The sequence below is a fragment of the Stegodyphus dumicola genome, chromosome 8, assembly GCF_044657685.1.
Source record: "Stegodyphus dumicola isolate Sdum_Otavi_A_Nest chromosome 8, ASM4465768v1".
Lineage (NCBI taxonomy): Eukaryota > Metazoa > Arthropoda > Arachnida > Araneae > Eresidae > Stegodyphus > Stegodyphus dumicola.
In genome coordinates, this window is record NC_140775.1 from 88452493 (window position 1) to 88471260 (window position 18768).

General features: G+C 31.1%; 1 protein-coding gene across 4 annotated transcripts in view; it reads left to right on the top strand.

The window, feature by feature from the left end:
- The window catches only part of LOC118200674 (pumilio homolog 1-like), a 204087-nt gene that overhangs the window by 178453 nt on the left and 6866 nt on the right, over positions 1–18768 (top strand). For all 4 annotated transcript variants that reach the window (XM_035372632.2, XM_085822087.1, XM_085822086.1 and 1 more), the window contains 6 exons: positions 1688–1820; positions 2780–2911; positions 3451–3709; positions 8571–8708; positions 16464–16711; positions 16809–16892. In XM_035372632.2, coding sequence (XP_035228523.1) covers positions 1688–1820; positions 2780–2911; positions 3451–3709; positions 8571–8708; positions 16464–16711; positions 16809–16892 — 994 coding nt within the window. The remainder of the gene's footprint in view (positions 1–1687; positions 1821–2779; positions 2912–3450; positions 3710–8570; positions 8709–16463; positions 16712–16808; positions 16893–18768) is intronic.

An 18768-nucleotide genomic window follows, 5' to 3' on the forward strand; every position in this document is an offset into this window, starting at 1 on the left:
TTTCCAGATTATGGGTGTCTGAATTAACGACTTTTGACTGTATTAGATTGCCACAGTTTCAGCATTGTCATGAAGAGCAAATTCATCTCCAACACACTGTGGGTTGTCAAGGTGTTAACATTGAATGAGGCAATGTGAATAATTTAATAAAAAATTAAAAACTCATTACTTTATTTACTCATCTCGCATACCTTTAAAAAGAGAAAACATTCATATTTGATTCTTTATCTGTTCATAACATAAAATGCTTAGATTTATCATTAATTAGCTCTATTTTCTTTCTTCACTTAGCATTTTTACTTGGTAATTTGATGTTTATATTAATTATTTTTCATCAATATGTATGCAGCAGACAAAACCCTTTTTATATTTTATGGGGAGAAAACCAACATTAAAATACATCTTTAATCTCTGATTTATTGATTTATCTTCTCAACTGAAGGCTGAAAGTTTTATAATCCAGTTGAAAAATAATCAGTATTCAAAAGTTAAATGCTGCAGTATGTCTGATTTCTTTTATTAATAATGTATATAATTGCTTTTAAAATAAATTTTGTTTAAAATTCTAGGAATATTAAATTAGCTTTCATTAATATTTGGGGCTTTATGTTTTTAATACAGTCAGAAGTCGTTAATCCGGACTCGTCGGGACTTCGGCGATTCCAGATTATAGATCATTAGTTTAAATCTGGTAAGATGGCATGCAGAAATTATAAAAGTTAAAAATATGAAACCGTAATTTATGAAATAAAGAGCAATTATGATCTAAAGGGTATCAAAATTTACAAAAAAAAAAGCTTAATATTTATTTGTTTACTTTATTAAACATTTCTTTCAATGTAAGTTGTTTAAGTTGCTTCATTTTTTATGTGATAATACATTCTCTTTAATTCTATAAACAGACATAATTTCTTCTTCAGTTACAGAGTTCCACTGTTCAAGTCCTATAATTGCTGTGTCGACTAATTTGTCAATCAATTTTTTTGTTTTCAATAACCTCTGTCACTTTCTTCGCTATCGGAAGCGAATTATAATGACGAGGAATTTGATTTAAATCATATCAAAGACAGAGTAATAAGCCGTAATAAGCCAAATAAAATAAAAACATCTGTCCTGAAGATAAGGATAGTGCTGAGAGATCAACTTCCAATTCATTGCACGCTGCGGCGTTAAAGATAAACAAACGTTAAAGTTTAGATAAACAAAAAGATATGCCTTTATCCATTTTTTGCAGCAATTCCACTTTTTGTTTAATGGACTTCGAAACATACTTTCGCTTTGTAAATCCTTTACATATTAGTAAGTATATATCAGAAATTCTATTTGACATAATCGAAAGTTCAAGCTTACTTTTATAAAATTACTCTTACAGTCTGCAAAAAATAATAAGCCGAATCCAATTCGAAGATTAAGGAACAACGCAATCTGCAACATTAACTGAATTAGATAATTTTAGCTTAGCTTATACCGTCCGTTATACATTAAACGCGCATTCGTAAACGTATTATGCGCACACGCATATTCGCAGCCGTAAAAGTCTACGTGACGCATGCGCAGAAAGTTTGTAGCTTTGAGGTCCGGATTATAGATCATTCCAAATTAACGACTTTTGACTATACCATAAAATATTTTTTCTACTCTCATTTAATTGCAAAGTTTCTTTCTTCTTCTTTTTTTTTTTTTTAAGGTACTTTAGGTGGAAGAATACTGTCGGCAGCACCTGGAGCAGAAGCTAAATATATGATTAGGAATGGGCCATTGGGAAATAATGTCTTTGGCTCTTCTAGTACATTATTTCCAAACAGGACCTTACAACGGAGGTTAGTATTTCTTTTTGGACGTTATTTAAACTGTTTGTTATGTTGGATAAATGCTACCTAAAGTGATCGGCATGAAAATTATCAAACTAAACTTCGTATTCTTTGAATGAACATGCCTTTTTTTACTTTCTTGTAAGAAGTAAAGAAAGTATTGTAATCATGAAAACTTTTGGGTATCATATTTCAACGAACATTTTTACCACAACTGAATGCAATTTAACAATGTTTTTGCGTGCCATCTGAAAATAAGGACAGAATAAAGGACTTTTATGTAGGACTGCTGTAACATAACATATAGTTGTGCATCTCCTAATTTGATTGCTATCAGTCACATTAAAAGTATATAAATATATATATATATATATTGGGTTTTATAAAAAAAAAGTCTCAGTGATGTTTTTTTCCACTAGGTGGTAGTGTTGCCTGCATATCCGGCAACGCTCACTCGATTGTTTCAAACGAGCATGTGCTTAAAAGAAAGGGGACATTCAGCTTCCAATGTTTGTGAAGATAGTTTTCTAACTCGTTGCTTGTATAAAAAGTTATATTGATTTGAAAATGAGTGAAATATCTGAAGAAATATTCTATGAGATGCTTTTTTACTATAAAAAAAGGGGAATATGCTGCTAAAACACTTGAAAAAATTAATCGTATAGGGAATGCGACAATCCCTTTCCAATAAAGAGCATATTTTGAATGTGCATGTGTATAGCTATTGAAACTGCATTTGCTGTTACAAACTTTAATTAAAACATGAATTAGAATGTATAAATATTTTGTTAAGTGGCATATGTTTAAATTTTTTTGTTTTAATGTTTTTAATAATCTTATCAATCTGTATTGTGTTTTAACAAATTGTAGAAAAATCTGTGTTATATGCATAAAAATATTTATTATAAAAAATTAAATCCAGTGCTTAGAGAAATAAAGTTTCAAAATCTTTTCCCCCCTTCTTCCAGCTCCAGCTTAGAGAAACCAACTGGACGTAGTCGATTGCTAGAAGATTTTAGAAATAATCGTTATCCTAATTTACAGTTGAGGGATTTAGCAAATCACATAGTGGAGTTTTCTCAAGATCAGCATGGATCAAGGTACTGATAAAATTCATTTGTAGAAATTTTTATCTTTTAAAATTACTGTTATTTTTATTAACATGTTTAAAATTATTTGTGCAAAATACCTCGCTTCCATCTTTGCCTTTTGCTGATGTTAATACGTTGTATTTTTGCTTATTTATTATAGCTATTTAGAATGGCACAACTCAAAATGTAAATTGTTTTGATCAGCATATATTGAATATTTCATAATGCTTTCAAACATCAAATCTGCAAATATTTGGTAAATACACTTGAAAATTAAATTATGAGTATAGAATTTGGAATCTTCAAAATCATTAGAAATTATGTAGAAATCATTTTTAAAAAATTTCTCACCAATTAATTTATATGCAAATATGTGGTCCTAAGGCTGTAGATTCTTATTATTTTCAGTTGGATTTGAGTGACGCATGCCTTAATTTCAGTATTGTTGTTGTGTTTATTTCTTAGTTATAATTAGCATTTCCAGTTTAGTATTATGTAATTGAAAATTGTTATATCTTGGATGTGTTCATTTACTTTTCTTTTGACAGATTTATCCAACAAAAGCTTGAGAGAGCGACTCCTGTAGAAAAGCAGCTGGTTTTTAATGAGATTTTAGGAGCTGCTTACAGTTTAATGACTGACGTATTTGGAAATTATGTTATTCAAAAATTCTTTGAATTTGGAACTTCAGAGCAAAAACAGGCTTTAGCACAAAAAGTGAAAGGACATGTTTTACCACTCGCACTCCAAATGTATGGCTGCCGTGTTATTCAGAAAGCCTTAGAATCTATACCAGCTGAACAGCAGGTGATTGTATTCTTGTTTTTTCATGTGGAAAAAGCAATATTTATTTCTTAATGATTTAGTTTTTATTTTGAAATTATCTCCCCCTCCCTTTCTTCTTGTAAAGAAGAATGAGACCATAGTAAAAGTAAAGCTGCAAGTGTGCTCTGTTTTTCACCTTTAGTCACATTTTTGTTGTTATTAACTTGTCATATATGTCACTTATTATAAAAAAGTCAGTTTTCCTGATCAAATTATTTATAATTCGTAGGTATTCAAACTGTCAAAATAAAACTGTATAAATCAAAAAAAGAAAAATAAATAAATAAATAAGGAATCAGATATTAATATAGGTAAGCATAGCTGCCAACTTTCCCGTTTTTATAATCCCATCTCTTGATCTGCTATATTATCAGTTTTTTATTTTTTAGTCTTCGCTACCCAGGAATTCTTGAATTAGTGAAACTTTAAATGTACAAATTTTTTCTCTTTCCCTAGTCATTTTCAGCATAACTTCTGAAATTTGATTTGATCTGAATTGTCTTAATCTACTGTAGGCATTTGTAGAATTCTTATAAAGATTCAAACAGTGATAAATCATTTAATATTTGTATGTAATTTTGTTTTGCATCAGTATATAGTAAGAGTGTGAAGTTAATATTTCTGATATATATGAAATAATTAATATTTCTACACAACAGTAGAAATATTAATTATTAATTTTATTGTCATCATGTTTAAAAGTATGTTGATAACTTAATTTCCCTTCCTTAGGATTTTCTCAGTATAAAAGTGTGAGTAAATTACAAAGCCTTAGAACACAAAAATTTCTTTATTTAGTTAAATATAATTATATGTTACATGAAAAATCATATAAATATTTAATAACATGAATCATGCATTATAAAATGAGTTTAAATAAAATTATTGGAATTCATTTGAAAGGTACTGTCCTGCAGTAGAAACTCTGGGTTTTTCTTGTTGAAAGGTTGGCAGCTATGATGTTGCTACAGTTGCATGTCTCTAAATGTAAAAATATATATTTTGACATGTAATACCACGAAAGGAGGTATAATATTTGCCTTAGTAGTGCACATACAAACTTTTCATGGGGAAATCTTTAGATAAAACACATATGCATGTCATGCACACATGGTTTTGTAAAATATATCTGCAAGAAAAATAATCCAAGTTTATTATTTTTTTATTCTTTGATATGTACGAATTAATATTTTCTTTAATTTTTAATTTTTCATCATTTAATTTAATTTTAATTTTTTGTAAGTAGTTCATTTCTGTGACTATATACTTCAAAACATTAAATAATTGCCTTGTGTATGCTCTTCAGTTTACAAAAGATAAATTTTCCTTCTCGAAAAAGTGTCTATTCGTAGTGGCTCTACATTTTTGCTCTTCATAAATCATGTATTTTCACTTTCAGTTAACCTAAGTTTGTTCTTCCCTTTTTTGTTTGTATTTCTTATGCTTTGGTTACTAACGTGCATAATTTAAAGAAGTTAGACTTTCTAATATTTATATGATGCTAGTATGAGTGTGTTCCTTGTTTCTACTGATTAAATTTTCACTCTGTAAACAAATTGTTAAAAATATAAATCTGAAATGTATCAGATTTTAAATTACGTTCAAAGGGGCATTTTTTTAAATATTTTGTGTGCTACCCTTTTTTATTAAATATCATGTTCTTCACATTTAAACCATAAAATTTAGTTCAAGAGCAATATTGCATAGTAGTTTTAAATTGAGCATATCTGTAGAATTTCCGATACACAGTCTCACACGCTGGACATAAAAATGCCCCCCCCCCCTGTACAACATTGCTATTGCTCGCTTTCAAATCCTTGAGTTTGTTAATCAAAAATTCGTTAAAGTTTTACAAAATATGAAATCAATAACAAAAAATTCCAAATTTCAAATTTGGGCTTCCACATGCCCATATTCGCAGTAGGATTACGTCATTCGAAATTCAGTTACTCTAGGTACCGCTGTTTTATCACAGCGTGAACATTTATGCAGATTTTTCATTATTTAATTTCTTCAAATATAATGCAGTACTCTAACATTTGGTGTAAACAGCTTTAAAAATGAAGCGGATATTTATAGTGAACTAACACAAAATCACAAAACAAAAGCAATAGTCCTTCAGGGACAAAGCCCCTTTGTACTAAAAAGAAAGAAAGAACCATAATATGAAATATGGTTCCCCACATTGCTTCCAATTTTATGTGCTGGCAGTAATCCCTACCAATAGCAGAAATATATTTGATTTAGACCTATGTTTTTATTGCTCATGCAGTGCTTTGATGAAAAGCAATTTCGTAATGTTGTTGATACTACTGGTTTTTCATTGCTCTTTCTTCTCTTGGTAGTTAAGAGGAACACTATTTATGTGAACGTCTGGGCTTCATCTTGATATATATTTACTGTGCGATAGAGGAAACTCTTGGGCAGTTATCGTTAATATAGAGGTGACACAACATCCATAAAAAATTTATTATGTAATCCAATGAAGTAAATTTCTCTCATTCTAGATCCCTTTTTTTATATGGCAGGTGAAAAGTAGTGTAGTGATATCAAATGGTCCACTTAATAAATTAGTTTAAAGAGCATAAAATCCAATGTTAAAAGTATTCAAACAAGAATCTGCAAGTTTCAGGCATGAAAGTTTTCCGCGTTTTCATGGAATTCCGCTTTTTTGAACGTCACCCGGGCTGTTTCTGAGATTGATGTAGAACTGTTCAGAAATCGCGACCAGCAAATGTGTGTGTGTGTGGGGGGGGGTAAAGGGAGGACATGCTCTCTCTCTTCCTATTTTCTTCGTAAAAAAAACTTTACATCATGCCATTGAATAATATTACACCGGGTTAGCGATCAAACGTGGACACCCCTTGTTGCGAACTTTTCGAGTTTGCCTGAGCCAAGATCGCGAAATACGTTGTTTCACATCAAGGCGAGGTAGGTGGGGCTTATGTGGAAAGGCGGAACTAGATGTGCGAGAGCTGACTTCAATAATTTCAACGATCGGTGCTGGCGCCATTGATCGGACATACGGATAACCACTTGCATTCTCCAGTACACAAAACTCTATGTAAAAATTTAAGAAATGCTCATAAACTGTACAAAGAGCTAGAGAATAGATAAGAAAAAGTGAAAATCAAAAAAAAAAAAAAAAAAAAAAACAAAAAAAAAACAAAAAACAATTAGACATTGCAGAAAATAAAGTATCAATGGATTGTGTAAAAGCTGCTGAAAAGAAATTGAGACTAGCTCGCAAACGAAAATTAGAAAAGTTGGCTGCAAAAGTAGCAAAAAAGAAAAGGCTTTTTCCCTAAAAGTTTTTAATCAGGGTTGAGTGAGACTGAGACAAAATAGTTATTTTTTGTATTCCTCCTTTAACTATATGTTATTTTGTAACTATATTATCTCATATGACTACTTTTTTTCTGGTGTTATATAAAGTACTGTTTATTTAGCTAAAAGTGAAGGTTGTATTTGAAAGCTATAGTAACAGTTATATATATATATATATATATATATATATTATGTCTAAAACTTGTCATTGCCTGAAAATGGGCAGTAATAAAATAAATATGTATATTAGTGTGTTGTAATGTTGTGTACAGTATTCATGTACCAACTGTTAAATTAAGTTACATAAAGAGCAGGGGTGTAGCTAGAGGGGGCAAGGGGGGGACATCTGTTCCCGGGCGCAGAATCCAAGGGATGCCAAATTGATGTTACGACGTTTTAGAATTAAATGTTTTCCATCCTTGGCAAGCAGTAGGGGGCACGAAATCTTCAATTGCCCCTGGGCGCTGAAAACCCAAGCTACGACTCTGATAAAAAGCATCTTAAAGAAGGTTAATTCATTACAATCTGTTGATTTTTTTTTTTTAACAAGTGGAAGATAAAATTAATAGCAAAATAGTAAATACAAGTATTATTTTAGTTTAATTATATGTATATGTTTAATACTTTTTATATTAAAAGGTTGATATTTTATTAAAATGTTTTTTTTTTTTTTTTTTTTTTTTAAGGTCACGCGTTCGCAATTAGTTTTTGTGTCCGCGTGTTGTTCAGCTTTTTTTTGTCAACTTGCACTTTCATGCCTGAAGTTTACACTTGAATGCAGTTTTATTTATTTACATGTTATTTAGTGGAAAATTATTGGTGCATTAAAACATAAAACCAATGCCACTGTTCATTTTGCCAGAAATGCTTGAAACAGATTAGTTATCAGTATTGTTGATGTAATTAAAATAAGTTTCTCAACAAGGTTGTATCCATTTTTAGTTTTTTCTGTATAAGGCTTGGTTGGAAAAGACTAAAGCAGACTGCTATGAAGAGCATAGCAAACAAGTGCTTGCAACAGATTAGTTATCATTGCGGCAAAGTTATATTCAATTTTAATTTCTTTCATACTGTTTTTGATTATATTCAGGATTGTTTTTGATTAGCTAGCAGAAGGAATGCTGCCCGAGATCTCATGAAAAGTCGTGAATGGTTTTCTGTTAGTTAAAGCAAGCTAAACCTTTGAATTCCTGCTTTTCTTACACATGAGAAATGCAGTAACAATGTATAGTGTATGTGATGTGTGTAATTTATTTAATGTTGTTAATTATTTATTTAATGTTGTTAATGCCTAACTACTTCAAATTTGTTAATTTGGTGTTATAATAAGTTACTTGTACCATGTATTGTGCTGTGTAATTTTTGATATTATCCTATCCACATAATTATAGTAGATTTTGAATATTATAATGATGAATATAAGGACAAAGTTGAGCCACAAAATGTAATTTTGCCATTTTTAGATACACGATTACGTGCATCCATATTTTAACAAAACAAAATTTTTACTTTTCAGAAGGAAATTGTTAAGGAGCTAGATGGACATGTTTTGAAATGTGTTAAGGACCAGAATGGCAATCATGTTGTTCAGAAATGTATAGAATGTGTTGACCCTATTGCCCTACAATTTATTATAAATGCATTTCAAGGACAGGTAAGAAACTGTTTGTTATAATATTAAAAAACTATGTTGTTAATGCCACTGTGCATATAATGAAGTTATTGTTTATTTCAATATGTTAATTTGCCCAAGTGCTTACATGGAGAACAAGGGAACTCTCATATTTATATTACTAAGGTGACCATACGTCCTGAATTTCCCAAGACAGTCCCAATTTTTTACAACTAATTTTTTGGTCCTGAATTGTCCAAAAAACAGTGGTGTGAGAACTTAAAAGTTTAAATTCATATATTCATTTAAGTAGTATAGATTGCAAACTGAGAATAACAGTGTGAGTTAAGAGATGCATGCTATACTGGCCACATAAACAGAGAATTCCTCATGTAGCGTTTACCTTAGAAAAATTGTAGTGGAGAAATTCTGTTTCTTATTCTTATACTTCTCTCCCCAGTCACTGTACATACATAGAATTTTTGTTCCAAGCTCACTGTTAAGACTTAGACAACCCTGCAGTTTTAAATGGTATATTAATTTGATAGTGATTTAAATTTCTAATATATACATATATTTTTTAATTATCAGTGGTTCCTTACATACATTTGAATTTATCATCCCCTTACACATTACATGGCATCTAAAGATAATGCTTTTGTCATTTGCTGAAATTTCATTGTCGATATATACATTTGAAATCATCTTTTGTCACTTAGATCCTAAAATTTTTATTCCATGATCATGTTGATTTTGCAAAAGAGCTAAACAAATTTTAAAAACCTCATGAAACGATGACATTTCTCGTTTGGTAATGACTTATATTTTTTAATTATCAACGATGCATTACGTAGGTTGCTACAGTTGTGTTTTACTGCCTTTTAATTTATTTTTATTATTGATTTTTTAGTTCAAAAATAGAAATTGCATATTTAATGAAGACCTCCAGAAGGAGTACCTGTTTATTGAAAAAATCTATAACCGATTCTGATGTACGGTGCAATATGTGTTCTACCGATTTTTCAATAAGCTGTGGTGGACATACAGATATCAAATTTTGTATAAATAGTAATAAAAATATGATTTCAAACTCTGGTGCTGCATCTAGCTCGTTGTTAAAGAATTTCATTAAACAGGAGAAAATGGGTTATAAGAAAGAATTAGCTGCTGTGCTTTTGCATACCATACTGTTTGCAACAACCATAGGTTTAGGTCTATGAATTTTGTGTCTAAGCTGCTTCAAGTGGCATTTGAGCCTAAATTCAAATGTGCGTAAACCAGTGCCAAAGCAACAATACTAAATGTTCTTTATGCTTCACACTTAAAGAACTTTGCTAAGTGATTTGGAAGAAAATTCCTTTGTTTCAGTTTTAACTGATGCATCTAGTTCAAAGTAAGTAAAACTTTTTCTAATACTTGTTTGATTTATAAATTAGAGTTACGGAGTTTCATAGACGTGGAGAAAATGTTTTTGTTAAACTGAAACGAAACGTTAACCATGGTTTAATTAGAGTTGGATGTGCAGCACATGTTATCCATAATATTATTAGAACAAAAAAAAAAAAAAAAAAATGTGAAAGGGTTCAAATTTTAATGGTTGCACTAAATCTTAAAATTTAGAATGGCTATGGTTTATGAATATAGAGATGGCCCAGGTGGAAAAAGCAAATTTTTTAATTGCTTATTTGATGAATACATATTTAGGCTGATATGAGAATGTTGTTAAGGTGCTACTTTGCTAGACGTTTGCACGGATTTTGGCAATTTTTTGGGGGGAGGGCGAGCGATAGTACTTATGGTAAACCCATTGCTGGAGAAGTTATTTATGGTAATCGATACGTTGTTGTCATTTTATTTAAAAAATAATGCATTTTATTATGCATAAATTCCATGTTTTAAATATTATTTATGGCTTCTAAATATTAAAAATTAATTTAATTTTGTATTTTTATTTCAAATAAAAATTTTATTGTTTATGATATTTTGTATAATTTATGTTGTGGATGATGTAATCAATGACGTCACTTTGCTTTAAAAGTAAATTGGTTTTAATATCTATAAATTTAATCTAATATTTTGTTAATGTTGCGTTTTTTTAAAAAAAAAAAGATTTTATTATATATGATTATTTAAAAATTTTAATTCTAGGCGTGATGTAATCAGCTTCATGATTGGTTACAGAATATTTGTGCATTACTGCGCCATTTTAAAATTTTATTATTCATCTCTTGGAATTCCTTAGATTTCATAGGAAACGTATTGGTCCCTTTCAAAGATTAATGTTATTATTGGTAAGTACCAAGAGTTATTGGTATCGGAATAAAAAAATTGCCCTTTGAGACCTTATTTTGGCCAACCTGGCTCTAATCATAGGTTTATTTATAAATTGCTACAAGGGTCAGAGGAAATTTATTTTAAATTTTTAGGTGAAACCTCGCTAATTGCTTCTTCAATGAAATGCAAGAAATGTGAATCCCAGATGTGAAGATCGTTAGAAGAGCCGATTCTGAGGACGGCCGTATGTGCGGTTATTTCTTCCACCGTGAAAAACGGTGGAAGAAATAACCACTGTAATGGTAAAAAAAAGTATTGGACATTCCTCCCTTTTTTACCAGCAATAAACTAATTGCTGTCAATAATTTAGCCTTACTTTAGTATTTTATACTCGTAGTTAATGTATTTATTTGCATTTGCCTGCCATCTTAAAAAACGTTTTCAACAAAAAATTAATCCATTATTTTTAACGATATTTATTTTTTTAAAGTTTCGAATACTTCAGTATGCGTAAAATAACGTAAAAACAGCGTTCTTCAAGATGGCTGATGATTATAAAAACCGCGCCAACAACTATGCCAAAGTAAATCACCAAAAATCCGTGCAACCATCTACCGAAGTAGCACCGTTATTAATAAGTCACTATCTTCACTTTTAATCGATTCAGTAAAGTAAATAGCTTTGTGTTTTAGTTTTTAATTTTAAGGTAATATATTGTTTGAGTGATTTTAATATCCCCCCTGCTGAAATAAAACCATCTTCACTTGAAAGGTCATCAGTGTTACAGTGTGGCTAAGTTCTGTCATGCATGTCATGATTGAGCCCAGTTGCGGCTTATCGGCACTGACTCCAAATTAATCTTTATTTTTACAACTCCATTTCATCAAGTAATGGCAATCCATGTTTTAAATCAAAAACAATCTTTATTTCATTTTTAGCAAATGTGAACAACTCTTTAGACAAATATCATTAATAATCTTTTTGTTGCCATTCCAAGAACAACAAAAAACAAATAAAACAATATTAATCAGTATTTAAAGTTTCTGTATAAGTTCAAGCTACAACAGTACTCCCTTCCCAGTAACTAAGTTATGGTAGAGCATAATATTACCTTTAAAACACACTATTTACCAAAAAAAAAAAAAAAAAAAAAAATTGATTCATATAAATGCCAATCCCAAAATCGCACATGGGATTTTATTCTCCGCCCTGCACATGATTGTTTTGCAGGAAACTTGTTCATTTTGGGATATAAGTCTGTTGGAGGTTTGACTGGTTGTCTCATTGACGTTGGTTGCTTCGTAGTAATGTTAGGTGTTTGCAAGAAATATGCAGGCTTAATCTATCAATAGACACTGGAACATCTTTGTGATTAATTTTTACTGTAAAATATTTTTCCCCCCTCAACCACTTAAAAAGGACCATTGTAAGGTGGTTCTAATTGCTTTTTAACTGTGTCTTTGCGAATAAACACATGTGATGTTGTTTTTAAGTTTTTATTTTAGGGACGAATATTGTTTGGACATATTTATCAGATACTGTTCTTGGTCCAATTTTTTCCATAGTTTCTTTTAGCTGCTTGACAAAAATATCAGGTGTTGTAGGAGTTGTGCTATCGTGGAAAAATTCTCCAGGTAATCGTATATTTTGTCCATAAACCATTTGAGCAATGGTGTATGCAGAGTCTTTCTGCACAGCTGTATGTAAGCCAAGTAGTACACTTGGAAGTGTTTCAGTCCAGGCCAGGCTATTGTGTGCCATAAGTGTGGCCTTGAGAGATCTATGGAGGCGTTCTACCTTCCCATTTGCTTGGGGGTGGTAAGCCGTTGTATGTTGTAATTTTATTTCACACATTTTTTTATAGGTTGTTGAACAACTCTGAACTAAACTGCAGTTTACGATCTGTGACTAGGCGACATGGCATCCCAAATCTTGAAATCCAATTATAATAAAATGCTTTAGCAACTGTGTCTACTGAAATGTTGTTAGTGGAATCACTTCCATCCAGTTAGAGTACCGGTCAGTGCAAGTGAGACAGTAAATATTCCCATTTGATGGTGGTAGGGGTCCAATAAGATCAATATGCACATCACCATCAAAATCTTTCTGAAAGCAGTTGAAAAATCACCGAAACTTGATTTTGTGTGTCGATTAATTTTACTTCTTTGGCAAGCCATGCAAGATCAAGTCTAAAGCTGTACATCTTTACGGATACTTGGCCAAATAAATTTAGACGATAAGAGTTTTACAGATGACTTAATGCCAGGATGGGCTACATTATGCATTTGATAAAATATTTTCTTGCAATAACTGTCTGGAGTATATGGTCTGATATTATTCGTTGAAGTTTCACACCACAAAGATTTTCCAGAAGGTAGCGGATACTGCTTGAAGTTCAGGGAAATTGCTGATGTCTTCAAATTTTGCAATTCTTTATCCATAATTTGTTCATCTGCAATTTTGTCATAGTCGATCAAGGAAATTTTTTCAATTCTAGTTAAATTATCTGCAACAGTGTTGTCTCAACCTTCTATGTGCTGTATATCAGTTGAAAATTGAGAGATGTATTGTAAATGTCTAAGTTGACGAGGTGATGCTTTTTCTGGCTTTTGTTTAAATGAAAAGATTATGGGTTTATGGTCTGTGAGTATTGTAAATGTTCTTCCTTCCAGTAAAAATTTAAAGTGTTTGATGGAGAGGTAAATTCCTAGTAACTCTCTATCGTAAGTACTGTAATGCTTTTGTGCCTCATTTAGTTTTTTGTAATAAAATGCAACAGGTTTCTTCTTCGGCAATGGGCGCTTGATAGTAGGCTTTAAATAAATCTATTTTGGAATAAATATTCGTATCTTTTAAAATATAATGGAAGTCCTCTTCTATCCTAGGAATAGGATATGTATCAAGAACTGTTCTATCATTTAACTGTCTATAATCTCCACATGGGCGAAGAGTACCATCATTTTTTAGCACCACATGCAGAGGACTTGCCCATTGAGAAAACTTGAGGGTCTTATGTTATTATCCACCATGAATTGGAACTCTTGCTTAACTACTGCAAGCTTTCGAGGATCCAACTAACTGTCTTGCTTTAGAATGCATAGGTTGACCATGTGTTATGATATGATGTGGAACATTATGTTTTAAACCTCATAAGAATAAATTTGGTTTGCATAAATCTGGGTATTGTTTTAGAAGAGTATTAAATTTTGTTGAATGGGTTACTGTAACGATATCACTATTTTCACTGATGGAAGTAACTTCACCACTTACTTTTAGTTGAGTTACTCCATCAATCAGTTTCTTGCCATGTAAATCAATTATTAATTTAAATTTGTTAAGGAAATCAGCTCCTAAAATTCCTTTATTAATTTTGGCTACTATAAATGGAAATTGGAATTCACACCTAAGTCCTAAATCAAGTGTTAACATTTTTATACCATATTTTTCGATTTTGGTACCATTCACTGCATACAACTTGAAATCCACGGATTGTTTGTCTTGTGCTAATGCAGGTAAAATGCTAAATCTGCACAGTTATCCACTAAGAAATGCACTTTCAATTTTTTATCTCTGATAAATAGGCGACATTCTTTAGCATTATCGGCAGTAGAGCTTGCCGCCTTTACTACTGCACATTGTCGTTTCCCTGATTGGATGATCTATCAGATGACCAACTGCACAGCTGAGTACATTTATCCTGATAACATTTGTTACCAAAACGGATAGGATTAAATCTTTTTCTAGAAGTACTGCGAGATCGTCTGTGGGACGGAGAGCTGTTCCTAAATCTTGGTCTTGATATATGATGAACAGTCATTTTGGCAATTCGCTGTTCAAGGAATTGGTTTCATTAACAGTTCTGTATTTGAGCAATTACCAGCTGTTGATACACCACAAATCTGATTAGAAAGTGGCATATCTGAAACTTTGTCAGCCATGATAAAGTTTCGTCACTAACAAGTATTTTATTATGCATAGAATCCGGCAATTTCTCTAACCATAACGTTTTAATTAAATTTTTGGACACATCCGATGTTACAACAGATTTTAATTTTTGTTATAATTGACTGCGTTTCAAGTTACCTAAATTGTTTCATGTAAAAGGTTTTTTAATTCTAGTACTTTCACTTTCTTTAAATAAATCCAGAAGCCTTGTTTTGGATTCTGTATATTTAGTAGCAGAATTACTTGTTACGATATCCCAGATGTTTTCAACATGTTTGGGTTCTAACTGTGATACTAAATACGGGGGCATTTCGAAAAGTAGAGATACAATAGCTCGCATTCAAAAAAAAAAAAAAAAAAAAAAAAAAAAAAACTATTTAGAAAACGTCAGTTACATCTTATTAACTGGATTATTTTTTATTTTTCGACATAATCACCCCCATTATCCAAACATTTGTTAAGTCGGTGTGTAAGTTTTTGTATCCCACAGTCATAGAAGTTTGCCGCCTGTTGGAACCCAGCATGCACACAATTTCCTGTACCCTAACTTGACAGTCACAACTTCATAAAGAGTTGTCATTGACATTTCTGGTATGATCTTATGCACTTCTTTCAATTTGAGACGTCTATTCGCACAAATTGCTTCCTCTGTTCTCTGAAGAAGGGCATCAGAGATCACAGATGGTCGACCTGTTCTTTGTTCATCATGAACATCCGTCCTACCTTCAGAGAAATGACGACACCATTTCGTTACATTTTGTCGATTCATAATGTTCCCATAAACAGAAACAATTTCTTTGTGAATATCCACTGGTCGCTGACCTTTTGCATGAAGAAAGTGTATGACGGAGCGCACTTCGCATTTGGTTGGATTTTGAATCGGCGGAATTTTGACACTTACCTTACACAGTTCGTGTGCAGGATCCGTGACAGTTTTATCGTCTTCAGACATATTTGCTTTAAAATCGAAAGTCCAAGTCACCAGTTATTGGCTCTGACTCCAAATTAATCTTTATTTTTACGACTCTGTTTTATCAAATAACGTCAATCCATGTTTTAAATCAAAAATAAGCTTTATTTTATTTTTAGCAAATGTAAACAACTCTTTAGAACAGTATCATTAATAATCTTTTTGTTGCCATTCTCAAAACAACAAAAAATGAATAAAACGATATTAATCAGTATTTGAAGTTTCTGTACAAGTTCAAGCCACAACACAGCTTGTCATTTTAGTGACTACTATAGTGTATGCACGGCTAAGCTAAAGTAACTTAGCTAGATGTAGCTATAAAAATAATAGTAGTTATGCAATTTTTACATACAATAGTTACCCATGTGGTTTATTAGTATTTAACAGTGTAATTATGCTATATAGTGGGATAGTTAAACTCTATTTTATTCTGCATTTTCAGTTACCAAAATACCCAATTATAAGATTCAACTAAATACAAAAACAGAAAGTATATCATAAAAGGGGTCTTATATTCAAGTGAATGCATTTTCTCCTTTAATGAGGAAAAAAATAGGTGTACTGTATTAGATTCTTTATTTTTAATTGATTTGCATCATATTTTCTAGGTGTTTTCATTATCTACCCATCCATATGGTTGCCGTGTGATACAACGCATTTTAGAGCATTGTACTAAAGAGCAGACTACTCCAGTACTTGAGGAATTACATCAACATACCGAGCAGCTGGTTCAGGATCAGTACGGAAATTACGTTGTGCAGCATGTTTTAGAACATGGATGTCAAGATGATAAAAGCAAAATTGTTAATGTTGTTCGAGGCAAAGTTCTGAATTTATCACAGCATAAATTTGCAAGGTAAGGTTTTCCAACCCGTTTTTTTATCTAATGTAGTTGTATTTGTTTTTTGTATATCAAATTGTATTCAGAATTTAATTGTTGTGATTTTATGTAGCAATGTTGTTGAGAAATGCGTTACCCACGCTTCACGGGCTGAAAGGGCTATTCTGATAGAAGAAGTTTGCACCTTCACAGATGGGTGAGTTAAGTTATATTTATATATCGAATGTAGGTAATTTTTTGCAATGTTATTAAAACTATTCTTTACGCATTAAATGCTCAGTTTCTTCATTGAAAAGATATGAATATTTTAAAGTTGATTATTAAAACAATCTTTTTAATCTATAAACTTCTTACATAAATAAATATTGTTAATGCTTAAAAATGGGAATTCATATGAATTTACTTACCTAATGGCAGTACATTTAGTGAATAGATCCAGTTTTTGTTTGAGACTTGTACCCAAGATGTCCAGTGAGCTGGCAAAGCCAATAACCAATTTCAGTTGAATTGATAGTTAATATTAGAACAGCCCCACCCCCTTGAACATTATCGATTATCATCGTGGCATAGGCTGCCTTTACTCCTTTTTTAAGGATGGGGCATATACAAGTCAAATGAATCAACAGGCCATACAACTTACAGTGGGAATGAAACCTTAGTCCTTTCCTTTGCAAAAACTGATATTCATTTGCTGGGTTGTGTCAGCAACCAGCTTCAAATAATAGCTTACCTTAAGTGATGATTTGACTGACTTGCTTTGAGCACTGTGAGTGAATGTGATGTGGTTATAGCTGTAGTAGAAATTATTTTAAGACTGTGAGACTTAAAAGAAGGTTTCTTTAAATACTTAAATTCTAGTCCTAAATAAAAACAGTGTTAAAAGATATTTTCTGTTATAAAATTAAATAATAAAATGCAGTATTGTACTTCCATAAAAATCAAATAGTAAGTACTCACTGAAAGGAAAGTTCAAAGATAGGCTGGCTGTATGTAAGAAAAATTAAGACAATATTCATTTGAAATAAGGCATTTTAATTGTTGAACTTGGAAACTGTGATTAAAAAAATGGAAAATTTTTAGAAAATTGCATTTTTCCAATGCAAATGAAAATTGATTCTGATACCAATATTCTCGACATGTTTTTAGAAATTTGTGTTACTGTCTGCATTTTAGAATTGTCATTTGTTAATATTGATGATTTATAACTTTCCATCAGAACTCATTCAAATTTTTATATAGTGGAATTATACAGATCTATATTATGGAGGCTACATTTTGTTTGTACTTTACTACTTCTGGTGTTCTGCTGTGGTGCCATATTGAAATTTATAAAATTATAGGTTATTAAAATTTATTACTTGGAAATTAGATCTGTTATTGAAATAGAAATAAATTTCACAAGACAGGTAATTTGTGTAATATACTGATTGCATTAGAATTCTGTTGGAAAGCTTTGTAATTGGTTGTTATAAATTAATTATTTTTAGGAGTTTCAAGTTCAGCTGTTGAAAAGAGAGAATTTCTTTCTTTCACATAATTCATATTCATTATAAAAGTACAACATGTATAATGGGGATTACATTTGTAATTAAGGCTAACTTAATGATAATTTCTTAAAATTAGATATTTGAAATGTATTACGTCGTCTTTTATGAGGAACCTTAAACCATCAGCAGGAAAATCGGGACCCCAACATTGTAATTCAAGTAAAATTGATGACAGCTTAGAAGTTCTTAATTGTTTTTTGCTTTTAGAATTAAAAGGGTTCAGAATGAGGGGGAAAAACAATTATACATTTTTATTACTCTTTTCTTTGCTTATGAATGAAGAGAAAATCCCAATTCCATGCATATTTAAAGAACAAGACTTGCCAGGTATATAAAGGCATGTGTAGTTGTCTGGTTCATAAAATATTTTGAATGAAAAATAAATTTGTTTATTTATTCACTTTAAATTTTTACATATGTGCACTTTACTGTTGTGACTTGAGCGATTGTTGTGTTGCCTTCATATAAAGAAAAATGTACTGCTATTTGAGAAAGCATTTAGCTCATTTGTACTTTTGATGTGTT